The sequence below is a fragment of the Rattus rattus genome, chromosome 2 (assembly GCF_011064425.1).
Source record: "Rattus rattus isolate New Zealand chromosome 2, Rrattus_CSIRO_v1, whole genome shotgun sequence".
Taxonomy (NCBI): Eukaryota; Metazoa; Chordata; class Mammalia; order Rodentia; family Muridae; genus Rattus; species Rattus rattus.
Genome location: NC_046155.1, coordinates 197,405,575 through 197,431,423, shown reverse-complemented (window position 1 = coordinate 197,431,423; position 25,849 = coordinate 197,405,575). Strand labels below are relative to the sequence as shown.

The 25,849-nt window shown below is 41.3% G+C and overlaps 1 protein-coding gene across 1 annotated transcript in view; it reads right to left on the bottom strand.

Annotated features, from left to right (window-relative positions):
- Window positions 1-25,849, bottom strand: part of LOC116892879 (nesprin-1-like) — a 182,503-nt gene that overhangs the window by 28,485 nt on the left and 128,169 nt on the right. Inside the window, exons 11-15 of the mRNA XM_032894789.1 lie at window positions 24,905-25,012; window positions 20,281-20,418; window positions 18,987-19,151; window positions 1,662-1,774; window positions 964-1,132 (exon numbers count right to left, since the gene is read on the bottom strand). Coding sequence (XP_032750680.1) covers window positions 964-1,132; window positions 1,662-1,774; window positions 18,987-19,151; window positions 20,281-20,418; window positions 24,905-25,012 — 693 coding nt within the window. The remainder of the gene's footprint in view (window positions 1-963; window positions 1,133-1,661; window positions 1,775-18,986; window positions 19,152-20,280; window positions 20,419-24,904; window positions 25,013-25,849) is intronic.

Genomic DNA, 25,849 nt, shown 5'->3' with positions numbered 1-25,849 from the left:
AAATGGTTCCTAGACCACTGCAGTGAATCCAGAGAGAAGAGCGGCAGGGTAAATGTTTTCCAATTCCTGTAGTTCACAAATCAGTTAAATAACAAAATTAAGGTGTAACAAGGCTGATTATGGGTCCAAAATGGGTGCTTACAAGAAAGACACAGTTTTAATATGAATTCCAGCACATACTCTAAGTTACTGTGACTTGTCAGATTGTAACAAGCTAGTGTGTTAAGTTTACTTTTATAGCTTAGAACCTGAGTTTAAACGTATGTCAGAGAACAGAGATGCCCTGAGTATGAATATTTTCAATCAAATGTTGCCAATAATTTGTGTGAGTGCATGAACAGTTGACTAAGAGGAAGTAAACTGATTTTATTAAAGACACTCTATTGACTATATTTAAATGGACCAGCCACATTCTTTAATTAATTCAGGGCTACTCTTCCAGATAGAATTAGGACTATCTAGACCAATACCTTCAGAACATGATAATATTTAAAAATTAAGTTGGAAGGAGGTTTATAGACAAACCTGCCCAGTGCGTGGACATATACAGGCACAGCAAAGTCCAGGAAGGAGGCTCATGCTGCAAATCTAACACACTAATGGTCTCCATGTGCAAAACTAAAAATAATTCCCTATTTATTCACACTGGGAGCTTTGAGGACAGGAAGGTAGCCTATGAGTACAATAGTTCTGTTTTAAGGGACTAATGGGGCTGCAGCTAAAGGAGAGTATACAAAAAAAAAACCCATTTTGTAATTAATAAACCCCCTTCACTAGAGTCCAATTCAATTACTAATGGGAACTCTCCAAAGTCAAGGATTTGCAACAACAAATTTTGAAGAATCTAAGCTAATATTCTAGGTGCTTGGAAAAGCTCCACACCTCAGACCCAAGCCACTCCACACACCCGTGTTGCTGCACTTAAATTCAAGCTGGACCTGTGTCAGAGCACTAGGGACTCACGATATAGCTTTGCAGCAGCAGCTCCACGGACTCTCGCCGCCCATACTTGATGATCCAAGACTTCAGCTTTGACTCAGCGAGGACCAGCAGGGACAGTAGACGGTACTTCAGTTCGAGAAACTCCATTTTCATTAAATGCAGCTCGGATGTGGAGGACACAAAATGAAACCTAGGAATAGACAGAATTCACAGGATGTAACTAATAGTAACGGAAGAAGGCTGGCCGAACCTGTTACACAGCAGCCTTCTAAACTCTCCCTGCTCTCGGCCAGGAGAACCGATTCTTTTCTTAGCTCAAGGTTCTGAGAGAAAACGACCGATGGAAGCCTTTGATTTAGTTCGCTTCCCTGCTAACACATCTCTCATCTGTTTCTCTTATAAGCTGTTTTTGCAATGTTACATAATGTTCCTTACAGTATTGAATAAAAATACAGCCTATGATGAGGAAAGCGTTTCTGTGATCTGCAGGCTGTGGGAACATTCCAACTCACTCTCTCCAGTTAATAATATATTAGAAATGTTGGCACTCTTAGCGTCTGTGTGGGAACCCACTTTGCATTTACCAAATGCAAGCATTCCTGTTAAAATTATAACAATTCATTTGGAAAAGGAAAATGTGCACAAGAATACAAATGCATCCATCTAACTTTTTTTTTTAAATAAAAGAGCCTTCATAAACAAAAAAATCATTCTCTTACCTCTCGGCCATGTCCTCTAGCTGATCGGGAGGCATTGGGATCCCATTGACAGATCTGGTCCGGTAGATTTCATGGAATGCTCTTTTGTGGGCATCTGTATTTTGGAGCAGATCCTAATATGCAATTTTTTAAAAAAAACATTTTTTAAACGAGGAAACGAGAGGCTGAGAAGCATAATTTTCCGGCTGTACTGATGAGTCAATGTATTCAACAATTTGTCCCTGCTGCCACCTTCTCATGCAGCCTGAGCCTGTCACAGGCTTTTACCTAGAACAGCAATCCATGACTGTGGAGACGCTGCTCTGCTGGAGTGTCTAACAACCATGGCATCTTTCAACACACATGACACTTGCCCAGCAACGCATTCAGACCTTTTAAAGGTGTATGATCCGAGGACTGTGAGGTCACTGCAGGAACAACCGTGAGATGCGTTTTCTTTTTCTTTTCTTTCTTTTTACTTTTCCGAAAACTGAGCACAACAAACTTAACCCTTAGCAGTAACAGGGATTAGCTTCTCTGCTGTTATTTCCAAATTGAATGTGTGAGAGCTACTTTGAATGCTATTTGCCAACTGCAATATACTTTGAAAATAAAGTCCTGGTAGAAAATTTCCCCAGAGTGCAGAAAGCGAGCCCCGGCAAAGAGAGAGGAGATCAAAGGTGATGTTCACTAATGTTTCTCAGGAGCTTTCCGTGTCTTCAGGTTACTGCGAATCTTCCTTTGTCTACTGTGTATTTTAGCAGCCACACACTTATTTATAAAAAGAATACACCTTTGCCACCACCCCAAGCCCATTTCTCACACACACAAAAAGAAAGAGTGAGGTAGACGAAGCTTATATCAATTTTCTCACTCTGAGCAAATTTTCATATACCAGAATAAGTAATATCGTATAAGTCATTGATACACTAACCCTCCGAGGTAAGCAACTCAGATTAGTATTACTTCTATTACGTATTATTCACTGGTACAGTGGGAAGAGAAGCAGAGAAACAAGAGACATATATTTGCATTAGTGGACTAATAAAAGCAGTTAAACTAAAAGAATTTAGAATATAAATTAAAAATGAAGTAACAGAATATAAATTTGCAAGATAGTTCAGCAGGTAAGAGCACTTCACTTGCCAGAAACTCTAGCCCCTGGAGTTTGATAGTTGAAACCGCCTGGCAGAGGAAAAGGAAGGAGGACCCCCACAAGTTACCCTCTGACCTCCACATGTGCACAAGTGTGTGGGTGCACACAAATGAACAAATAATAAGCAAATAAAGCAATGAAAGACCTTAAGGCTCATACATGCTTCACTACACACCAGGCATGTTAACTTATCCCGAACTTTAGTCCAAACTATTAAGCCTGATATATTTTTCTATATTATGTTTTGAAGTCTTTAGGTATGACTTCACACACACACACACACACACACACACACACACACACACACACAAACCCACAAAGACACACACACATACACACACACCACACACACACACATACACACACACACTCACACACACACATACATACACACATACACACACACCACCACACGAGATGGAAGGGTATTTGATCCCATGAGGAAAGAAAAGACAGGGCTGTTCGCAGGAAGGCTGTCAGTGGTGAGTGGTGTAGTCCCTCTCCTAGCTTCTCACCATGCAGACACACCTCCATGGCATATGGGTTTGGTTGAAACTGCCTTAAGTGGCTTCTGAGGATTCTGTGCCTTCACGCCTACCTCTCCTTTGTTATATCTGACAATTTTAATATCCATTCCACTAGGGAAATTCTTTATATTCCACTCACATGTGAAGGAGGTTCTATAGCTCACATACACTGCTTATTCCTGGGAAACATCCTATGACTGTAAAACCACTGGATACCCAGCAAAACTTAAAACTGTTCATCTGTCCCAACTGTTAGGAAAATGCAATCCAAACTGGATCACAAGCTGTAAGCAAGAACAAAATATAAAAGCTAGACCATCCAGGGCAGACATTAATTTAGTGCTCTGTGACTTTGGGCTTCAGAATGTGAAAAAGATGAGAGAGTGGAAATGGTTCTCCTTGATGAAGGCAGAATCCCTTAAGGATGGCAAAGAGCAGCTTGTAACAAATATTCTAAGGGACAAGAGGAGTAAAATTCACCAACATAAGGTACTAGCTACCACGAGTGAAGAACAGAGCCACGATAAAGCCAGGCATCCAATAATGAACAGGAGTATGTGAGTAAGGAGTCATGTTTCTCACAGTGGTCAGACATGGTTAAAACAGTGATTTTCCACACTATTAAATATCTATGGTTGAGCTTCAAGGATGACCACAGCATACCTGTAATCGATAATTTCAACTTAGTAGAGGAAAAGCTACAGAGGAAATGAAACAAACTATGCTGGGGCCAATGGTGGCTGCCACCTAGGCCAGGACCTGGGATTGCTGTAAATTTGAACCTGAGCTGCAAAATGAAACTTTGTCTCAAGAAAGCTACAAGAATAGAAGCTCCCTATTCTTTAGAATAGAAGAGAGGGAGGGAGGGAGGGAAATGCCAGGAAAAGTAAATAACAAAAAAGGTAACAAAGGGAACAAAGAGGAAATAGTCAAGTGATTTTAAAACATCAGACACAGAATATGTACAAGTAAATATAAATTGTATAAGTTTATTAGATAAAGGACTGAGAGAGCCAGATCAGAGGGATGAACAAAATCAGGTTAAAATGAAAGATAAAACAGCATATTTGTATGTGGATGGAGACAAAATGAAAAGGGAAGAGTTTTATAAGAGATACATCTAAACATTAGGAAAATAGAGAGGCTGGAATTTGTGGAGTGTAAAATACAACAGGAGACACTAACTGAAAAATTCCATAAGTTGCCACAATATGAATTTACTGATGATCGGAGTCCCATATTACTAGAAGAATGTCAATCCAGAGATTGAACATACATGGTGAACTTCAAAATATATAAGAACTTGTAAAATAGCATAGAAACAGACAAACCTGCATTATCAACATGCCTTCAGTTACCAAAATGGTTCAACAGGAACAGAGATCCCACACTGTTGAGAAGGGAGGTCTAGTGAAGGCCCAGAGAAGGTGAGGAGGAGGGAAACAGGAATAGCACCTGAGAGAGAAAGTTCCTTATGGAAACTCAGGGCAAAGACCTCCCAGGGAATATATTTGCCTCTTTGGGTCTTCATTACATTGAGTTTTCACTGACCTCTTATTTAAAGTTATAACATCAACATCTCCTGACCTTTGTGCACCCCCAAGTTTATTAATTTATTTGCTACTTGTAGTGAAATTTTTGATTTCTTAAAAAAAAGTTAGGTGAATACATTTTTGTTTTAACTTCTGGTGTGGGATATGGGGCTGCTTCAAGATTGTCCATAGCAGCTGACTATGATTTGTCCTGTGCTCTGGCAGGAGTGTGATTCTGCCAACTGAACATAGTTTACATCTGGAATTCTGGGGACTCTTGAGAGGCTATAAAAATGCCAAAACCTGGAGAAGCTGCTGTTGTCTCTGCTAATCCCAACTCCTTTAACTGTGGTTTGTCTAGTGGTTGTGAGAAAAGAGACCAGAGGAAGAAATTGGATATCCTGATGACAAAGATTGGACTTGCCCCAAGGAACTCAATGCCTCCAATCAGCAGGAAGTGGTCTAAGGAGATCGACACTCACTTTGCCCTCTAAACTTGCCTACCTAGTGTTGGGGGTTGGAAGGGATTGGAATGGAGAAGAGTGGTAGAAAAGGACCCAATAAAGTAGCCCAGTATGGATAGAAGTACTTTATTCTTTCAAAACAAGTCATATCATGAACACCAGGGAGTTGTGTCTGTCTTCATACATATAGACATATCACAAATGCTCTGAATATTACTTAGTACAATGCAGGTGCTCAATAAAGTTTTATCGAAAACCAAGAAAGACTACAGAGAGATAGCTAGGAGTATAGGAAGAAAATCAGAAAACCAAATGAACGAAGAATTTTGTGCACACAGGAGCATTTTGTAAGAAGTGTCTGATGGATGAGGAATGAGGGAAGCTAATATCTGGCCAATAGATGAGAAAGCCAATTCTTTTCAACCTGGCTTGGGAAAGGTGGTGGTGATGGTGGTCATTACAATAATTTCTAGAGAGGCCTTAGAAATCAAAAGGGTGAGACATGGATAATTCTTAAAAGCTCGTTTGTATAAATGGAAGAAGAGTATTTGAACAGTAGCTGGGAAGGCAATCAGGGTGAAAATAAAGACTCTGAAAATGTGTGCATGTGTGCGTGTGTGTGTGTGTGTGTGCATATGTGTGTGTGTGTGTGCATGTGTGTGTGTATGTGTGTGTGCGTGCGTGTGCTTGTACAAGTATGTATGCACTCACATGCACACATGTCTGTGATGGGGGAGGGGAACCCAATGGGAAGGGTTGTAGAAGGCAATGGAACAGAAGACATATATCTACAAGTCTTTCAGAGGAAGGGTAAGGATAGTCTCCAAGGCTCACAGGAGTGGCTGGCCTTGGTTGAGAGCACAGATGGTTTACCCACAGCAACAGAAGTGAGGACGAGAATCTGGGCACAGATGCAAGTGTGTGGGCTGGTGTATTTGTGGGCGCTTGCGGATATTCTCTTCTGATTGCTTCTATTTCTCTTGGAGAAAGAGGAAGCAGTGTCGTCAACTAAGAGTGAGGACAAGGAGGAGGTGTGGAAAGCTGAGGAGACAAGGTATGAAATAGATGTCCCAGAAATGGAGAGGGCTTGGGGTTGGGAATGCCTTTTGATGCTACACAGCTTTGGGAGCCCAGGGGGGGTAGTCACTGTCAGAGTGTGTGGGTTCTCCAGCCCCATCAGCTGCCTGTGTGGGAGCATAGGCTATGCAGAAATGGTTTTTTAATTGGGTTTTATATTTTTTACCAGGCTAGTAAGAAAAAGGAGAGATGTGGACAATGGGATTGAGGATGTGGTCAGTGGGTGAGTTTTATGAACAATGAAACAGCACTAAAGGAAAGGATAAATGAAACTGAAGGAAAATAACATTACAGGGTCATGGGGTCCAAACGGATGGAGAAGCCCTGCTTTGATTAGAGAGTGGGATGCTTGACAACACAGTTGTGGATGGTTTCAGTTACTGAGGATGGGTGGTGATAGGAGGGGAGGAAGGCAACAGTAGAGCGGATCGGACATGATGCAGGATCACCACAGAAGAGAAAGTGAAGTTATTGCAAGGCCACAGTATTATGAAGATCATCTATGGGTGGCTGAACTTTCTGACCACCGCACTAGGGCCTCATCATCAGGAAATGAAACTCTCAAGAAGGAGAGGATATGACGTGGGTACAATTGACAGTACAAGGAGGCTCAGGAAGTGGTGGAGACTGAAAGCCATTCTCATGGTTCCTTAAGACTTGAAAGCCTTGCCTTGCCAAACACAGTGCCTCCTGCTGAGCTATACATGTGCAACTTTGTGGGTGCATTGCAAGCTTGGAACTTGAGATGATTATGCTGCTTTGAGGAAGGCGCTTATTTCCTCGTGGCCTAGAGTACATCCATCAACAAAGACGATGATAATAGCTATGTCACATTCTTACGTTAAATGTTCAGTAAAATTAATTGCTTAGACTGAACCATGGTTAAATCCTCCATAATCGCCAAGAAGGGGTAGTGTCTCTTTCTAGATAACCAGACATTAAGTTCTCTAAAAAATAGAAAGGATGGCAGCTGTACTTTGTATACATTTTGTATAATTAATATAATCTGATATATACATTAGTTAACTTCAAAAATACAATTAAAAAAAGAAAGACGGATTCTAAGAATTCACTGTCGTCTTCTGGCATTCACAGGGACAAAGACACAAACACGGGCCCCCAAAGAAACAAATTGCCTGTCTTTCAGATAGGTTTATTGTTAACTACCTACTGCGTGTATTCTGAATAATTAAAATTGATCTCATTATTCCAGTTATACTGCTTTATGACTATGCTACCTATACATCCCTAGAAATTAAACAAAATAATCTCCAAAACCTAGACTGAAAAGTAGAAAGCTCCATAGAACTATTTATAAGTATAAAATGTTATGTTAAATGTTTAATTAAAAATTTCTTCTTATAAGTACCTAACTCTGACTTGAAACAATGGCTCTATAGTAAGAAGAAAATGTTTTCTTCATGTGTGGTGAGTTCAGAAAAACATTCTAGGTTTATGTAGGTTTTCTGAAATCAGAATTGTTTTTTATACTGGAAAGGCGAGAAAATGCTTTCACATATGCCTGGGTATGTATGCAGAATCCCCCTGGTGTTCTCAGATTACTCAATATCACGTAAGTCTGATATGCCAGCCCAGGCTACATCACTTTGAGTGACTGATTTTGTGCTGTGGAGAAAACTTAGAATTTTAATTAATGATGACCCCATATTTCCTGTTTTCGCAGCTTAGCTTTTGTTAAGCACCTAATACATATATTCTAAATAATTTACACTTGATCTCATAATTTCAAGTACACTGCTTTATGACTATGTTACTCTAAACACCTGTAACAAGGTCTAATAGAAGATCTGTCCCAATAAACATATCATTGTGTGATTCACATTGAACTTGGCCTTGGCGCCAACCTACCTGCCTCAGTTTGTTTTCTGGTGTCTCATTATTGAGTTCTTCCATTTTCTCACTGTTTGCTTTCCCCTACATTTTAGATCTTCATCCTCTCTATCAGCCATTGTCCTACATAGGTAGACAGTTGGGTGGCTGACACAAGCACATGTGGACTCTGTCTCTCTCTGGGTCTCGCCGTGTGTCTGTCTCTCTGTCTCTGTCTTTTCATCTCTCTCTGGCTTGCTCTATCTCCCTCCCATCAGAATGGCTTATAGCGTTAATGACCCACACTGAGAAGCCTGTGAGTCATCCAACGGCGTACTCACCCTGCGAGGTGATTAATACCTTCTGCAAAAGCTCCTGTAATGCTCTAGCAAAAGGCACACTTGCATTTGATCCATCCTACAGCATCTGAATCTATTTTCAGTACATAAACAACAGTCACTTGGGTGTGTGTCATACCTCTAGTTTGGAGGCACCACCTTGCCTACAATCTGCCTCTGTTCCCCCAGAGCTGAAAACCTACCAAGGAAGAGACCTTTCACGGACTCTTCCCCAATTAACTCACACACTCGTAACTCATATACATTCGATACTACATTTAAAATTCTAAGGTGGCTTCTTTTGTGTCAGACAGTCACATTAAGTTCCAGTACTTTCATTTGTTCTATATTTTCCATGAAATTACTATATAACACATATCTAGTTACTAATTTGTGAGTGCAGTAGTATTTTTGTTTAGCATTTTTTTCCAGTTTATAGGTACTTTGGATCTCACGATGCCATGGGCCCCGGTGTTTCTGATTTTGAATGTGTGATGTGTCTTGAACTCATCTGAGGCTTGAGTTCTAGCTCCCTTACAGCCTGGACCAACAAGTACAGAACATAGAGCCATAGACAGGAAGGCCCAGACCCTGTATGCATTTTCACACAGATGGAATTATACTGTCTTTTGAGGAAGCAGATGACAGGAAATTCTGCATATCTGATTGTGCATATGGATGGTGGCAGGGAAGAGAGGTGGAAGGAGACAATTAGCAAATCAAAAGTTGTCTGAGCTTAAGTCACTCGTGAAATAGGACAGGGAGCCCAGTGACCAACCCACATCTCTATGGTCAGTTGATTGTTTTGGAAAAAGTGATCAAAACCAACCAATCAAACACACCAGAGAGAAGTTTAGAGTGGTACAAGTCTTTAATCCAGAACTTGGGAGAAAGGCAATTTACTCTCTCTGTAAATTTGAGGTTAGCTCTAGGCTAGTCAGGACCTTCTAGTGAGACCCTGACTAAGACAAAGAGACAGGAAAAAGGAAGGAAGGAAGGAAGGAAGGAAGGAAGGAAGGAAGGAAGGAAGGAAGGAAGGAAGGATAACAGGCAGGCCTCTGACATTAGGCAGAGATTACTAGGACCCCAAAAGCATAGACTACAAATGCAAAAAGAGGTAATGGGATTGTATCAAGCTAAAAGTCACCCAAAGAAAGGCAAACAGCCAACAGAGTGAAGGGAGTGCCAAAGACAACTCATTTACAGAGTTAAGGGGATTAGTAGATGCTTGTCCCTGTGACAAACTATCTGATATAAACTAGTTGAGGAGAAAAGGTTTCCTTAGCTTGCTGTTTCAGGGGCTCCCATCTCTTACCGTGGGAGGGTGTGACAGGTAGCTCATAGCATGTCAATTATCAAGGGCTGAGCGAAAGGTAGGAGAATACGTTTTGCTTTTACTTCTACCTGGGCTGCAAGCATGCAGGGACTGGAGCTGCCCACAGTCAGGAAGGGTCTTCTCCCTTAGTTAATACTCCATTGACTTCTGTTCCCAGACCCCACGCAAGGTATGCTTTACTGACATCCTGGGTATTTCTCAAACCAATCAAGTTGACAGTCAAGATCACTCATCACAAGGGGCTAATATAAAATGTACCAAATCAATCTTTTAAAAAAATGGAAAACAATACCTCTATTAAAAATAGTCAAAGGACTTGAACATTTATCAAAGAAGACAAAGAAATAGGCTGTAGATGGCTGAAAAAGAGGTTCGACATGGCAAGTGAGGTAACAGAAATTGAAGTCCACACTACAGTGAGATATGACTACACGCCTGCTTGTGTAGCGGTTATCATAAACGTGAAGCGTAGTGAGTGCTGGCGAGGATGGGGAAAGAGGACGTCTTACACAGCGTTGGCTGTAATACAAACTAGTGCAACTGTTTTTGGAAAATAGTAAGGACTTTGCTGAAAAAAATATTGAAAATAGGAATTCTAAGGTGAGATGAAGAAAGAGAAACTTGTGGGGATCCATGGAAGAGAAGAGTCAAGACAATGCGAAATTCCAAACTGCCAAGTGCAGAAAGAACAATAGGGGTCAAGAAAGGGCTTGAGACAGAGAAAAGCAGAGAGGAATGGGAAGACAACATGGAAGCAGCACTCACTTCCAACCCCAGCTTTGTGGGTTGAGGTAGCTGGCAAAGCCTCAACCACAACGCAGGCCTGGCAGGATTGCCAGTCCTAGATGCAGAAAAAAATCCACAGTCATCTCCAAGTCACTGTGGGGTTTGGTGTGACCTGCGTATAGGCCTTGAAGTGGGGAGGAGGGAGGGGGAAAGCAACTTCCTACATCTGGAGGAGTGATAAAATCGAGTTACCCTCTCAGACCTGAGAACAAAACAACCATAACTGAGGAGATTGGAGGAACATCCTGTTGCAAGGGCTGGAAGGGGATGCCAAAATAGGCGTTCATAGAGAGGAAGGTGGGTGAGCATGGAGCGAGGGAGAGGTGTAGGTTCCCAGAGCCTTGGGATGGAGAGTGCTCTGTGATCTGGGTGTTGCCTGCTCTGTTCCCTGTCTGCTCTGAAGCAGAGAGCTCCAAGCTGAAGCAGGCAGATTGTCACCCCCAGGCCTGCCCTGCTGACCTGGATTGTTTAGTGCTTAGCAGGACGGAGTTCTGAATAATTGCTTGAATGTTCTAGTAAGTGGTTACAGGGCATATCTCAAAGTCCTAAAACCCATAGACAAAATAATACATCCCTCTCAGGGAACACTTGTGTCCTGTTTATGTGTGGAAGCTTGCTGTCCTCTGCGTGATTAACCTCGGGGGTCTTCTGGAATGAGTGGAACCCTTCCGGAGACACAGGCCGTAAAGGTCATTTGGGCCAACAGCAGTTCCCCAACACAAAGAAATAAAGCTTCTAAAGAGAATGCAGCATGGGGTGTCAACTGACACTTGCCTGGCTACATGCCCAACCAGCCTAAACATTATGGACTAATAGGCTCGCACTATGACTCACAGCTCCTCTGGTTGCAATATTAAAGGAGATAGAAAATAGCTTTTTTAATCCTTTGTCTTTGAAAACAAAGAAAAAACAAAACAAACAAAACCAGGCTTTCTTTCCATTTTGTTCTTTTTGGTATTTTATATCATTTTGTCAGCTTTAGTTCTGCATGTTCCTTTATTTGCAACATACTTTGGTAGCCTATTCTTTTTTCTCCCCCTCATATACTTTTCTGCTTCTCTTGACCCCTCTCCTCTTCCCTTTCCTTGTCTCAAAGGTTTTTGTCACTTTTACTTTTATACATATTTAACTCCATTCATATTTATCTTCCATTATCTCTGCCATTTTCTTCTCTGTACTTATCATGAACGGAAATTCCCAGAAAGAAATTGTGTCTGCAAAGACTATGGGGCTGGTGAGAACTGCAGTCGGGTGGAGAGGGTGGGGTGCAGCAGGTCCAGAACTTAATTATACTTTTTCTTGGGCTAGCCTGAACCCCCTTTGAGCTCCCTGAATGGCCATTTCTTGCCACCTCTTTATAGGACATTCTGTGATTCAAAGATTAAAAAAAATCTTTATCAATTTCCAGGTCATTAGTTTCCACCAACCTGAAAGCTGAGAATGTCATCAGATAGCATCTGCGGCTGTATGACAGAACTTGCTTCTCTGGGATTTTCATCACTGTGTTTGTAAATGCTTATATTTATAACTTTCTTTGTTCTGTTACTATAAAAATGCCATGAAACTGGAACACAGAACCTGGGGTAACCCAGATTCATATGTCCCAGGCCACAGTCACTCACATATAGCTCCAGACCACACTGTCTTTTATCCTCTTTGACGTGAGAATTCTGTATTTTGTGTTGACAGTGGTATACTATTTCCTTTGATCTATTTTCCAAGGAGACGCATCCCAGTGATAAGACCCCCAAATAGAGATAGTCTCCACAATAAATGTGAACAAATTGCAACTTTGAAATGTAAGAAACAAGAGAGAGCAAAGCAACATGATTTCTTCAAAACTTAATAATTCTACAAAAATGGAATCCAAAGATGTTAAAATGGCAGCAATGTCAGGTAAAGAACACAAAAGTCTAGCTTAAAAATGAGCAAAGGGAAATTCAAATCAAAACAATCCTGATATTCCACCTCCCACCAGTCAAAATGGCTAAGATCAAAAACTCAGGTGACTGCAGATGCTGTCAAGGATGTGGAGAAAGAGGAACACTCCTCCATTGTTGGTGGGATTGCAGACTGGTACAACCACTCTGGAAATCATTCTGGAGGTTCCTCAGAAAATTGGACATAGTGCTATCTGAGGTCCCAGCTATACCATTCTTGGGTCAAAAGATGTTCCAGCATACAACAAGGACACATGCTCCACTATGTTCATAGCAGCCTTATTTATTATAGCCAGGAGCTGGAAACAACCCAGATGTTCCAGAAATGGATATAGAGAAATGGATATAGAAAATGTGGTACATCTACACAATGGAGCACTACTCAGCAATTAAAAACAATGACTTTATGAAATTCACAAAATGGAACTAGCAAATATCATCCTGAGTGAAGTGACCTAGTCACAAAAGAACAGACATGGTACACACTCACTGAAAAGTGGATATTAGCTCAAAAGCTCAGAATATCCAAGATACAATTCATAGACCATATGAAGCTTAAGAAGAAGGAAGATCAAAATGTGGATACTTCAGTCCTTCTTAGAAGGGGAAACAACATACTCATGGGAGGAAATACAGGGACAAAGAGTGAAGACAAGGCCATCCAGAGATCTGCCTCACCTGGGGATCCATCCCATATGCAGCCACCAAACACAGACACTATGGCTGATGCCAAGAAGTGCTTGATCGCAGGAGCCTGATACAACTGTTTCCTGAGAGGCTTTGCTATACCTTACTGATACAGATGAGGATGTCTGCAGCTAATCATAGGACTGACAACAGGGACCCCAATGGTAGAGTTAGAGAAAGGACTGAAGGATCTGAAGGGGTTTTCAACCCCATAGGAAGAACAATATCAACCAACTAGACACCCCCAGGTACCCCAGGGACTAAACACCAACCAAAGAGTACGCATGGAGGACCCATGGCTCCAGCTGCATGTGTAGCAGAAGATGGCATTGTCTGGCTTCAATAGGAGGAGAAGCCCTTGGTCCTGTAAAAGCTCATTTCTCCAGTGTAGGGGAATACCAGGGTGGTGAGGTGGGAGTGGGTAAGTGGGAGGGGGAGCATCTTCATAGAAGCAGATGGATGGGGCATGGGAGAGTGGAGAATCGGGAAAGGGGATAACTTTGAAATGTAAAATATCCAATAAAAATGCAAAAAGTAAAAAGAAAAAACGAACAAAGACCACAAAAGGAATCCAAATTTAAAAAAAATCATGGTTAAGAAATTCAACAAAAGGGCACCTATTCTTTAAAAATAAAAGGAAATATTAGACATACGAAGTTCAGTTAATCAATTAAGTAGAGCATCACCAATAACAGCAAGATCAGATAAAAGAAAGAATGTTAGTAATGAGGACAAAGTTGAGGAATTGTCAACTCAGATAACAATGAAAACAAAAACACAAAAAAGCCATCACATGTTGTCCTCTGAGAGGCTTCCCCCAGCAGCTGACACCCACAGCCAAACAGTGAATGGAGCTTGGGGACTTTTATGGAAGAACTGGAGGAAGGATTGAGGGTCCTGAAGAGGATAGGAACTCCACAGGAAGACCAACAGAATCAATTAACCTGGACCCTTGGGGCAATTAGAGTCTAAACCACTAACCAAGGAACATATATGGGCTGGCCCTAGGTTTCCCTGCTCAAATATAGAAGACGTGCAGCTTGATCTTCATGTGGGTCCTAAACTGTAGCACAGCCTATCTCAAAAGTTGTTGCCTGTATATGGGATATGTTCTAGTAGCTGAGCTGCCTTGTCTGGCCTCAGTGAGAGAGAAGGTGCCTAGCCTTACAGAGACTTGAAGGGTCAGGGTGTGGTCCAGAGGGCCTCCACCCATCCAGAGGAGAAGGGGAGTGGGGAAGGATTGTGGGAGGGGGAACTGGGAGGGAGTAGTGAGTGGACATAAAATCAATAAGTAAAAAATAAATTAAATTAAAAAAAGAATAAAAACAATCACAGCAACAACATTCAACAATGGGGACACAACAAAAAGACCAAGCCTACAAATGTGTGGTATTTGAGAGGAAAATCAAGCTATAGAAATAAAGACCTGGAGAACTTATTCAATGAAGCAATAGCAGAAAATGTCCTCTGTCAGGGTGTGAAGGTTGGCAGGGATAAATATTTGAGCATATAAGGCCTTTAAATCCTAGATTAAAAAATTTAAAAAAAGAGAGAATCTAAATTTTATTATAAAATCAGATGGCTATGAAACTTAGAAGAAATTCTGAAAACTTCAAGAAAAACTCCAAGTAACTTATAATCTGCCAGAATGAAGCAGATTTCTCAGCAGAAACTTTAAAAGCCAGGAGAACCTGGATTGGGATAGTTCAAACCTTGAAGCAAATAACTGCCCAAGACTTTTATAACCAGCAAAACTATCCTGTGAAATCAAAATGGAAATAAAGATCTTTCATTATGTATAAAGGCTGTGACAAATAGGTCAAAATTGCACAAGATACTTAAGGGAACAATACATGGGAAAAGAAATATATATTTATACCAATAAAAAGAGATTAGAAATGATAAATAAGGCAAATGTAACCAACTCACTAACTTGCAAACCTCCAAGGCAAAGAAATAAATTTAGCACATAGCTTTCAATCATTGTCCTAGAAATAAATGGTCTTAATTCTCCATTTAAAAGATTCTGTTTTGGATCTTAGATTTTTTTAATCTATGGATTAAAAAAAATAAATGTCAACTGTTTACTATCTTCACACTTTCAAAGAAATACATGGACTGAATTTTGGCTAATATTGCTTCCCAAAAGAGCCACAGAAAAACTAACAAATTAGATTCCAGCACCAGACATGAAAAGGTCTCTTTTGAGTCCCTTGGTCAGACTTGTCCAAAAGACTTCTAAAAGATCACATCCTACTGATATTGCCCCAGTTGCTCCTCACTGATAGAAGATAAGTCCCTGTTGTTGAAGACATTATCCACTTCAGACATAGGGTCCAGAGGCTCCTGAGCTGTAACTGGCTTGAGTACCTCCTCCCTAAGGAATAACTTTGATGCCACCATGCAAACTTCCAAGGGAGTGAATCAACAGACCTACCTAGTGTAGTGCCTATGAACCACAACAATGTCCAGCATGTCACTGTCACCCTAACGGTGCAGTAGTGACACACATACCTTGGTGGTAACTGACAGCTCTGCAATTAGATTTAAGGCACTGCTGAATGAGAGGGATACTTTACCTGGTACTGGAAACCTAACCTGGGGTGAGTAAAATCAAAGGACTTGGAAGAGAACCAACAGCCACCACTTTACTAAATAAACATAATCCCTAACTATATTCTGAAAATTGTCTCCTCCTACTATAGATAAGTGTAGCTCTCTGCCCTCATTAAGGAAACTTCTCTTCACAACAAATGAAGACCACTACAGAAACCACAACCAACCAATATGCAGACCTGTGGATTCCAGTCCTAACTGATACGGCTATGATGCAACTCCCACATCTTAGGTATAGGGATCATTTAGAATAAGAGGAGCACAGGGGTCTTTAAGATCCAGAAGAAGCAGAAATTTGCTGTGAGATTGTGTCTCCTAGAAATGCCAGAGAAGCTATATCCATGAAGAATCACCAACAAGGCTGCCTAAACATGAGCTGAACAAGGCCAACACCAATAGGCATCTTAGTGCAGAAGGGGAAAAACTTGCAAGGCCTCAACCCTAGATAATGATCTGCAGGCTATTAAGGGTACTGAGAGCCAGAGAAATAGTCTTCCCTAGGAAAGAGCATGCCAAGTAGTTATCCAATGCCAGATGGTCAGCTCTGAAAACATACAATTAGCATTATAAGTCTGGAGCAGGCTCTATTAATATATTTAGGAACATATTCACTCATACATAAAGTAACATCTAAGGAAAAAAGCGTATGAATTTGAAAGAGAGCAAGGCACACATGGGAAGATTTGGAGGGAGGAAAGGGAAGCAGGAAATGATGTAATTATTATCCTCAAAGCACAAAGAATATTTAAAAAAAAACATACACTGAAAGTGAATGGATAGCACATATTCCAGGCAAATCGAATCTGAATATCTGACAAATCAATGTGATAAAGCTCAATGATTAATCAAATATAAAAATGTTAAAGTCACAGGAGCAGGGAGGAGCATGCTGGTTATCAGGAGTGACCAGGACCAGAGGTAGAGAATGGATAAGGACAAGAAAGATGTGTTCAAAAGGGCAAGGTTACAGTCAAAGAGGGACAAGCTCAGGTGACCCCATCTCAACACTGTGACACATTGTCAATAAACCATACACATAATCGCTGAAACCGATAGAAAATATTCACAAGGAAATTTGTAAGGCAATGGATGCACTAAGCTTGGGTTGGCTGTTTCATATTGCTACATCACAAGACCTGTACGTATATAAAATCATATATAAGTGTAAATGGAGGCAAGTGATGGTGACATTTTTGACTGGTTGTGCAATGTGACAATATCAGACTGCTTGATGGGTTAGCCTTGGACTGTGTCTACTGAGTTCAAATGGCATGGAATTTATCTATATACCAGACATTCCAAAACCAAGGTCTCGGAGGCATGAGTCCAACATACGATAAATTTGTTTTTTGAGTTTTCTAAAACAGGTAACTAAAAACACATCAAACATTTGGCAGAAAATGTATCTTTTAACAACATATAGAAATCTCTGTGTATCTGCTTGTTTTCATATATATGCTAAAACCAAAGTGCTGACAGAACAAAGGGGGTACAGAGAACACTGTTGCCTTTCTGTTCTGTCAGTCAAAAATAGCACATTTAATGAGTCAAGCCTGTCTCATTACAAAATGTTTGACAACAGTCACAGACTAACCACACACACAGACTAACTAACCTGTGGTTCATCGAAGTCCTTAACTATACTCCCCGTGCACAACCAAAGCACCAGGACTAGAAACTTTTGTTTATCATCCTTTGAGGAAGAATATGGATGTGAACTATAGAGCCAACGGGCAACCCTATTATTATATAAATTCATATTGTCTGTAAGCTTATCTTTTTTATAAAAACAGAAACTATAGCAACGGGAATAATGATGGCTGCAGATGAAAAAAAATCAACCCTAGAGTTATTGTGAAATACCATATGAACTTAATGTACTGAAACTGCCAGGATGGGTATAGGCCAGGAAAATGCAGATTAGAATACCTCTAAGAAGGAAGTGTGTGGACCACATGAGATAGATGCTTAGAGGGGCACACCAGTACGGGTTCTGATGAGGATGCATCCCCAGGGACTCCAGGACTGTCGTGCTGGGACAGTTTCTGTGGTGGCTTGAATGAGGATGGTCTATAGGCTCATATATTTGAATGAGTGGAACTCTTAAGTGGAACTGTTTGGGAAGGATTAGGATTATGGCCTCATTGGAGGAGGTGTGTCAGTGACTTTGAAATTTCAAAAACCCATCCTTCTCCTTAGTTCTCCCTCTCCTCCCTGCTGTGGATCAGATGGAAGATCTCAGCTACTGCTCCAGCACCACTCCTATCTCCTGTTGCCATCTTCCCCCTTGCACAGATGCTAACCATCTGGAACGGTGAGCACCAAATTAAATGCTTTCTTTCATCATTCACCTTATTTATGATGTTTGGTCAGGACAATAAATACAGAGACAAAGTGTGGACCAGAGAATGAAGGAAAGGCCACCCAGAGACAGTCCCACCTGGGGATGCATCCCATATACAAACACCAAACCCAGACACTATTGTTGATACCAAGAAGTGCATGCTGACAGGAGCCTGATATGAATGTCTCCTGAGAGGCTCTGCCAGAGCCTTACTGATACAGATGCGGATGCTTGCAGCTAACCATCAGACTGAGCACTGGGACCCCAATGGAGGAATCAGAGAAAAGACTAAAGGAGCTGAAGGGGTTTGCAACCCCATAGGAAGAACAACAATATCAACCAACCAGACCTCCTAGAGCTCCCAGGGACTAAACCCCAACCAAAGAGTATACTTGGAGGCACCCATGGCTCCACCTGAATATGTAGCAGAGGGTGGCCTTGTCAGACATCAATGGGAGGAGAGGCCTTTGGTCCTGTGAAGGTTCAATGCCATAGTGTTGGGGAATTCTAGGGTGGGGAGGCAGGACTGTAGGGGGTGAGCACCCTCAAAGAAGCAGAGGGAGGGAAGATGGGATAGGAAGTTTCTGGAAGGGAAACTGGGAAAGGGGGTAACATTTGAAATGTAAATAAATAAAATATCCAATTTTAAAAAAAAGGCATCTTCATTTTTTTTTATAAAAGGTAATTAAGACAGTCTGCAAGTATGGTTTTACCTTATGTTGTTCAAGTTTCCTTTGGATTGTGTTTGCTGTTTCCTCGTGGACCTGCTGAATGGTGATCTCCTCTCTCAGGGCCACCTCTGCCCTGTATAGCCAAGCACCTATAGTGCCCAGAGGTGCAGGGAGAGATTTATCCAGCTGTATATGCCAGTCGAAGAGCTGAAACAGGAAAATAGAATGTCTCTGGTAAGAAGACAATTCCCAAAACTTCCTCTAAATGAACCTAAAAAAATCTACAAAAGACTCAGAGAGGGTCTGGGAAAAGAGCTCATAGGTAAGTGCTCACCACATAAGCACCAATTTGATTCTCGAGACCCACACAAGAACCTGGGGTTGGGGGCATCTGCTTGTCATCAATCCCAATTGTGAGGGGGTAAAGACGGGTGTATCCCTAGGCTCCATGCAAGCCACCCCGGCCCAGTCAAGTTTTAAAATGCCAGTTCTTTGAGAATTACAGAGGTGCAAATTCAGCTTTTATATGGGTCCTGGGAATTGGACCTCGGTTGTCAGGCTCATGCACTAAGAACTTTTATTCACTAGAATGCCAGATTTCCTTCTGTGTGTCTGGCTTTTCATAGGGGCCTCAAGGATTGAACTCAGGTCTTTAAGCTTGTGTGGCAAGTGCTTACACCAGTGAGCCCCACCCCCCCTTTGTCCAGAAGCACTTTTTTTCCCTTTTCTTCCATTTTTCCAGATTCTCAAGGACCATTTACTGGTCTACAGAAACTCTAGCTTAGAAACCATCCTACTTCTTGATAAAGTTTCTAGGAAATGTGACATTATCAAATTTTGCAAGCAAAATATTTCTGTTAATGCTAGAAGATGTTTAGGGCTTAGAAACCTTAAATGGCTAAGGTCTGAGGAAGGGTGTTAATATTAAGTAGGTTAAGCAGCTTTTCCTTCACCCTGGAAAACAACCAGACAGCCAGAGATGTTCCATGACAGAACGTGGGCTTGCCTCTTGGCACTGAAGGTCCTGAGTTGCTCACAAAACAAGATTACAGACTATGAAACATGCTGATATTCCTGGAAGTCTCTAAGGCAAAAGTCAGCTTTTCTAACCTACTGGGAAGTAAGGTCTGGAAGGAGACAGAAGCCAGGAGGTCCTTCTGATGCATCTATTACCCAGTAATGCGGAGGGAAGCCTAACCAGAGGGCAGATGTGCTCCCATGGCTGATCCTTTCCAGCCTCAGCCGGAGGCCGCAGCGTCTTGTGCAATACCACCATGTGAAAGAGGACGAACTGCAGCTTGGAGAAGATGCACAAACCCAAATGAAGCTAACTTACCCTGGATGACACTCTCTCCCAGCACTGTTTGACCAAGGCTTGGTCGAGTGTCAGTTTGCCGTCTCTTTGCAATGGCTGTATTATATGTTCCACCTGTTTCCTTTTCAATTCATATTGAACTCTGAAGTGCTTAAATGACTAAAAGAGGAAACAGAAAGAGTACAGCAATGAGTCCCCAAAAGCAAAAGCAAAGGAAACTGTAGTTCCTAGGTAATAGCCCTTTACCTTTGGAGAGCACTCCACTATGTTGTTGGCAATGTTAGCAGCAGCAGTTATGACACTGACCCTGTCTAAGACCTTGACGGTGTTAGGTACTTTCTACACATCCCTCTGGTTCTACATACACACACACACACACACACACACACACACACACACACACACACACACACACACGCCTCACACACACACACACACACACACACACACACACACACGCCTCCACACACACCCACACACACGCACTCCCTCACACACACGCACCACACACACACACACACACACACACACACACACACACACACCCACACACACCCACACACACACACACACACACACACACACACACACACACACACACACACACACACACACACACACACACACACACACACACACACACACACACACACACACACACACACACACACACACACAAACACACACACACTCACACACACTCACACACACATACACACACACACACGCAATACACACTCACACACAATTACTAGGCATCCCAGAAGTGATTTGACAGAGACAACTAGCAAAAGCAGGACTAATGCCTAGAAATTATGAAGTCTGCATAGAAATAGAAGGGACTGGAAAACGTAAGTTAATACAAACAGCCTGCCAGACCCAGAAAGACAGACCCGTGGCTCTTCCCTCTGAATATTTGGTTCTGTACATTTAACCTGGAGTCCATGTGGGAACCAGGAACCTGGAATCAGCCACTTAAGACAGATAGCTAATGGGTGGGGGTAGGGTAGCACGGGCAGAATGAACACAGAGAGGGAAAATATTGGGAGGTGATCAAGCACAGAAAAGGGTAGGGAACAAGAAAATGAGGCATTAGGGAAAGTCTTAACTAAAATGAAGGGTGTGTGCAAAAGCTATGGAAGCCTATGCTCTTCCATACACCTCCAATTAGAGAGAAGCACTCTCTAATTGAATACACTCAGGGTTAAAGGGCTACACTGGGATAGAGGTTTTGGGGAGAGGAGAAAGTAGGGGGCGATTTAGCCAAAACTAAAGATACACGATGAAGTCTTATGAAAATCAGATAGTTTGAAATATTATATATAAACATATGTATATACATACATAAATATATATACATAATACATAATGTAATATGTATTATACGCACATATATAAAAGGGGGTTTGACCAGAAGTACCCTGCATGGGTAGAAAACACTGTGCCCAGAAGACATGGGTTGCAAAATGAAGGTCTGAGTTATCATTCATAAACTACCTCCCCATGAGTTATGGCAAAACAAAAGGCTATTCCTAATGTTTTGTTTGTCCCCCATAACTGGATGGTAAGACCCGATGGAAGATTCCACTAACTTTGGCTATGGGACATACAGAAGTAAACCTAACACTGATCAGGAAGCTCTACTGGCTCCCTTTACATTGTGCTCACAGGTACTATGCAGGCTGCTGAGGAGAAAAAACAATCAGTGGCCTTATTCGGTGCTGAATGCTGCACATTGCAATGCTGGCCCACTGGTGTGCCCACTGGTGTGCTCACTGGTGTGGTAGTGGCATGCTGTGGTGACAAAGGTTAACTAAGTGCTTCCTCATTGTGTCCACCCTACAGGAGGGATCTCCTGTCTGTTACTATATATAGCCAAAACCCTATGACCGCGGAGATTATAGACCTAGCTGGGAAGACTAGTATTATTTCTGCTAAATGGACATGCCGAATATTCTACGTTTTTGCCTGTAGTTCTGGGCTGCTCTCAATTTATTCAGAGAAGCTTCTTTATCCAGTAGTTTGTGGAGAGATTCATTCCCGGTCACAGTGAATGGTGTAAGCGATTCTGATCTGTTGTGCATGGGTCACCTACATGAACATCATTATCGTCTATGTCCGCCATCCACGGACCAAGGAACTTCACCAAAGAGGGCAAGAATATTTAATAGCTGGTGGGTGTGAAAAGAAACCCGTGGAGTGGTCGTGTCTGGACATGGCGTGCAGTTGTACTTACTGCCTCACTGTAACCATGGTTACCTGCACAGCATCAAGCCAGTCAGACTTCCAGCATGGAAGGGGGACAGGTGCCTGACCCTCACCCTTAGCTGAAGAGCTAATGACCAGTGATAGCTTCTAGGGGAGGGAGACCCATCTTGCTTGTGGCTGGCAGCTGGTAGTTGCTTTTGCTTCAGTTTGTGGTCTTACACACACACACACACACACACACACACACGCACACACACACACACACACAGAGGTATCCCTATCAAGGGGTTGTCAATAACGAAAATGAATAAAAGAGGACCTGGAGGTCGGGGTGCAATGGGGTGCAGGGCCCTAGGAAAAGCTGAGGAAAGGTAGTGGTGGATGCATGTATATTGTCTGACACACAAAACTTTTGAAGAGTAAAACTGTTACTCAAAAGTAAATTTAAAACATTTAAAGGGACTAATTCTAGTTAAGTAATTTATGAGCTAGTTTGTCAGGAAAGCATAGTCAAATACAAGTATGAGTTTATATATGCTAACAGCCAAAATAGTTGCTTTATCAGTAAATATTATTACCATGTTATATATTATAATGTTATCATATATGGTACACATCAACTAATGCTGAATTAAACATACCTAGTTTGCATTCAAGCAATCCTGTGTAAAGAGACTGACTTTGAGGCCTTATTATTTATATATAATTGCTTAATTTTATGCCATAAAATTCTTAATATGCCACAGAATACTTAAAACTCATCATTTAGACCTAACCATAGGCTTGATACAAACATAAAAATAGTCACTCTGAAGTTGCACTTTTTCTTATAATAAACTAGCACATCTACAAAGTGATTCTATTTACATGCGTGAATTGAAAATAACCATTCACCGTAAGTTTGTACATCTCGAACATGATTCCCCATCCAGTTTTGAATAGGAAATGACACTAAGCTGTGACTAGATTACAGAGCAGGGGGAAGCCATGCCGAGTTCAGCAGATTCGGGAAAGAATTTCAGTTATAAACATGCAAATCCCCTTGAAGAACACTGGGGGGAGTTGAACTCAAATTCAACCAAAAACTCATGAAATCCTGAAGATACTGAAATGTACAAAACCTTTAATTTTGTCTCACAGATTTCTATGTTTGAAAAAACTGGAATTGTGTTACCTGCGATGAACCAAAAGTGGAAAATCCGGATCACATAATGTGGATGGGACAGAGAGCTTTCCCTAATGCTGCTGCTCGTGCATGCAGGACGCTTTCTCTTCATGTTTTGGTGTTTTATTTTGTTTTTCTGATACACTGTTTTTCTCTGACAGAGTAACACTTGGTCGGGTAAGGAGCTTTATTTCTTGGAATTTAGCGTTAATGCCTTTGGTTCACCTAAAGCTCACCAACAAACACACCTCTGTGTTTCTGTGCTTTCTTCTTAGTTTCCTGGCCTAATTGTTTTATGGTGAACCACATCACTGCAAATTTTATTTGGGGGAAAATAAGAAGATTATACTGAATTTCAAAGCAAAGAAGGCACAAAATTTATTGTTTTTCCAAGTTAAAAAAATGAACAAAGATGGCGTGGCCATCTGAATTTAGGTGTATTTATACGAGTTTACAATATCACACATTCACATCATTAAGTGCTTTATCATCTACCGTGTTGGATGGCTCATGTCACTGTAACACTGTAACTTTTTGGTAGGAAACTAATGGAGAGAAGAGAAAAGAGGCTGAAATGTAACAGGGTGGAGTGTGTGAGAGATGTTGCTCGAGATGTGTTACATTCTGCTTGCCCGCTAACATAAAGTGGAATTTGAAACAGGAGGAAAATGGCAACTCCGCTGGAAAGAAGTCACAGCTTTTTAATGGGAAAAACCTACTGTTACAAGATCGTCTGGGAAGTGTAAATTAAAAGCAGAAAGTCAGCTCCTGGCACTGTCAGGAGGCTGGACACAGCTCTCTGACCTCAGCTCAAGAGCAACCATCTTAAGCAGGACAGGTCACAGTCAAAACTCCTTTCCTCCCAGAACCCTTGGCAAGTACACATTGCAATTCCTTCTTGAGTTCCATTTATTTCAGTAGTATTCTCTGGTGTCAAGTCAGTAACTTATTTTCGTGGATTGTTATGTCAGCTGACATCTGTAAGCCAGAGAGGTCTTTGTAAACAATGGCTCCGTGTTTCCGTTCTGTGCAGGGGATGAGATTGAGCTGTCAAAACTGAGACGGCTCAGTCCTCTGTACTGAGGACATAGTGTAACTTCCAACTGCTCTCTGCCATAGAACTGTTCTTTTCCAACTTAAAATACTGCGTGTTACTTATTGAAAGATTTTTCTCATTAAATAATTTGGAAGATTATGCACATATTATATGACGTATCTGCATCTCATCCATGAGAAGCTTTAGAAAAATCTAAATCTCTTCTCCACACTTACCTGATATTTGTCCTGTAGATTCGACTCTGTCATCTGTGCCCTCGTCAAATCTCTCTCAAATTGTTCTATCCAAACTTTTGTTTCCTTCAAAATTAGTCTGTCATCCCTCTGGAAGCCAAGTCGCAATGGAATGTTATTAGTAAGTGTAAAATTAATCCCTGCTATAATTCGTATTTCGTACACAACAGGTATTTCTGAAAAGTTTCTTCTCCTTATTGTCCATCTTTCCTCAGTATAAGAAGCAAAACCAATTCTATATAAAACCTTTTAAAGTGCTAAAATTATCCTTCTGTTTCTCCCTCATCATTAAGGACATTTAATGTTGGCTTAAGTTACTACACTGCCTTATTAATGAGGGAAACATGATCAAAACAGAACACCCTGCATTCAAACTATACAAAAAGCAGTGACATCTGGAGCAGAAGCCTGAGGGTTGCTGGTCAAAACTTGAATGTTGGGCTGGGGAGATCATTCAGTGGTTAAGAGTGCTGACTGCTCTTCCAGAGGTCCGAGTTCAATTTCTAGCAACCTACATGGTGGCTCACAACCATCTGTAATGGGATCTGATGCTCTTTTTTGGTGTGTCTGAAGACAACTACAGTGTACATAAAAGAAACAAATGATTCTTGAAACAAATGATTCTTTAAAACAAAAGAAAACATAGGTGTTGATAACCCAAGGGACTGCTGTCGATGGGGTAAATTTTGGTTGTTAAGGGTTGTCTGTTGTCATGGTAACATTAGACAAATCAGGCATATTACAATTGGAAGTATGCCATTACTATCTATACACATGGAAAACATACCTAGACTGTTCAATATTGTTTTCCTTGCTGCATGACTCCTACTACAGCTTTACCAATTCATCTTCAGAATCAAATATCTGGTTTTTATTTACTAACTCATCTCCAAAAATAAAAGCAGGAACATACATCCCAGTGGCCAT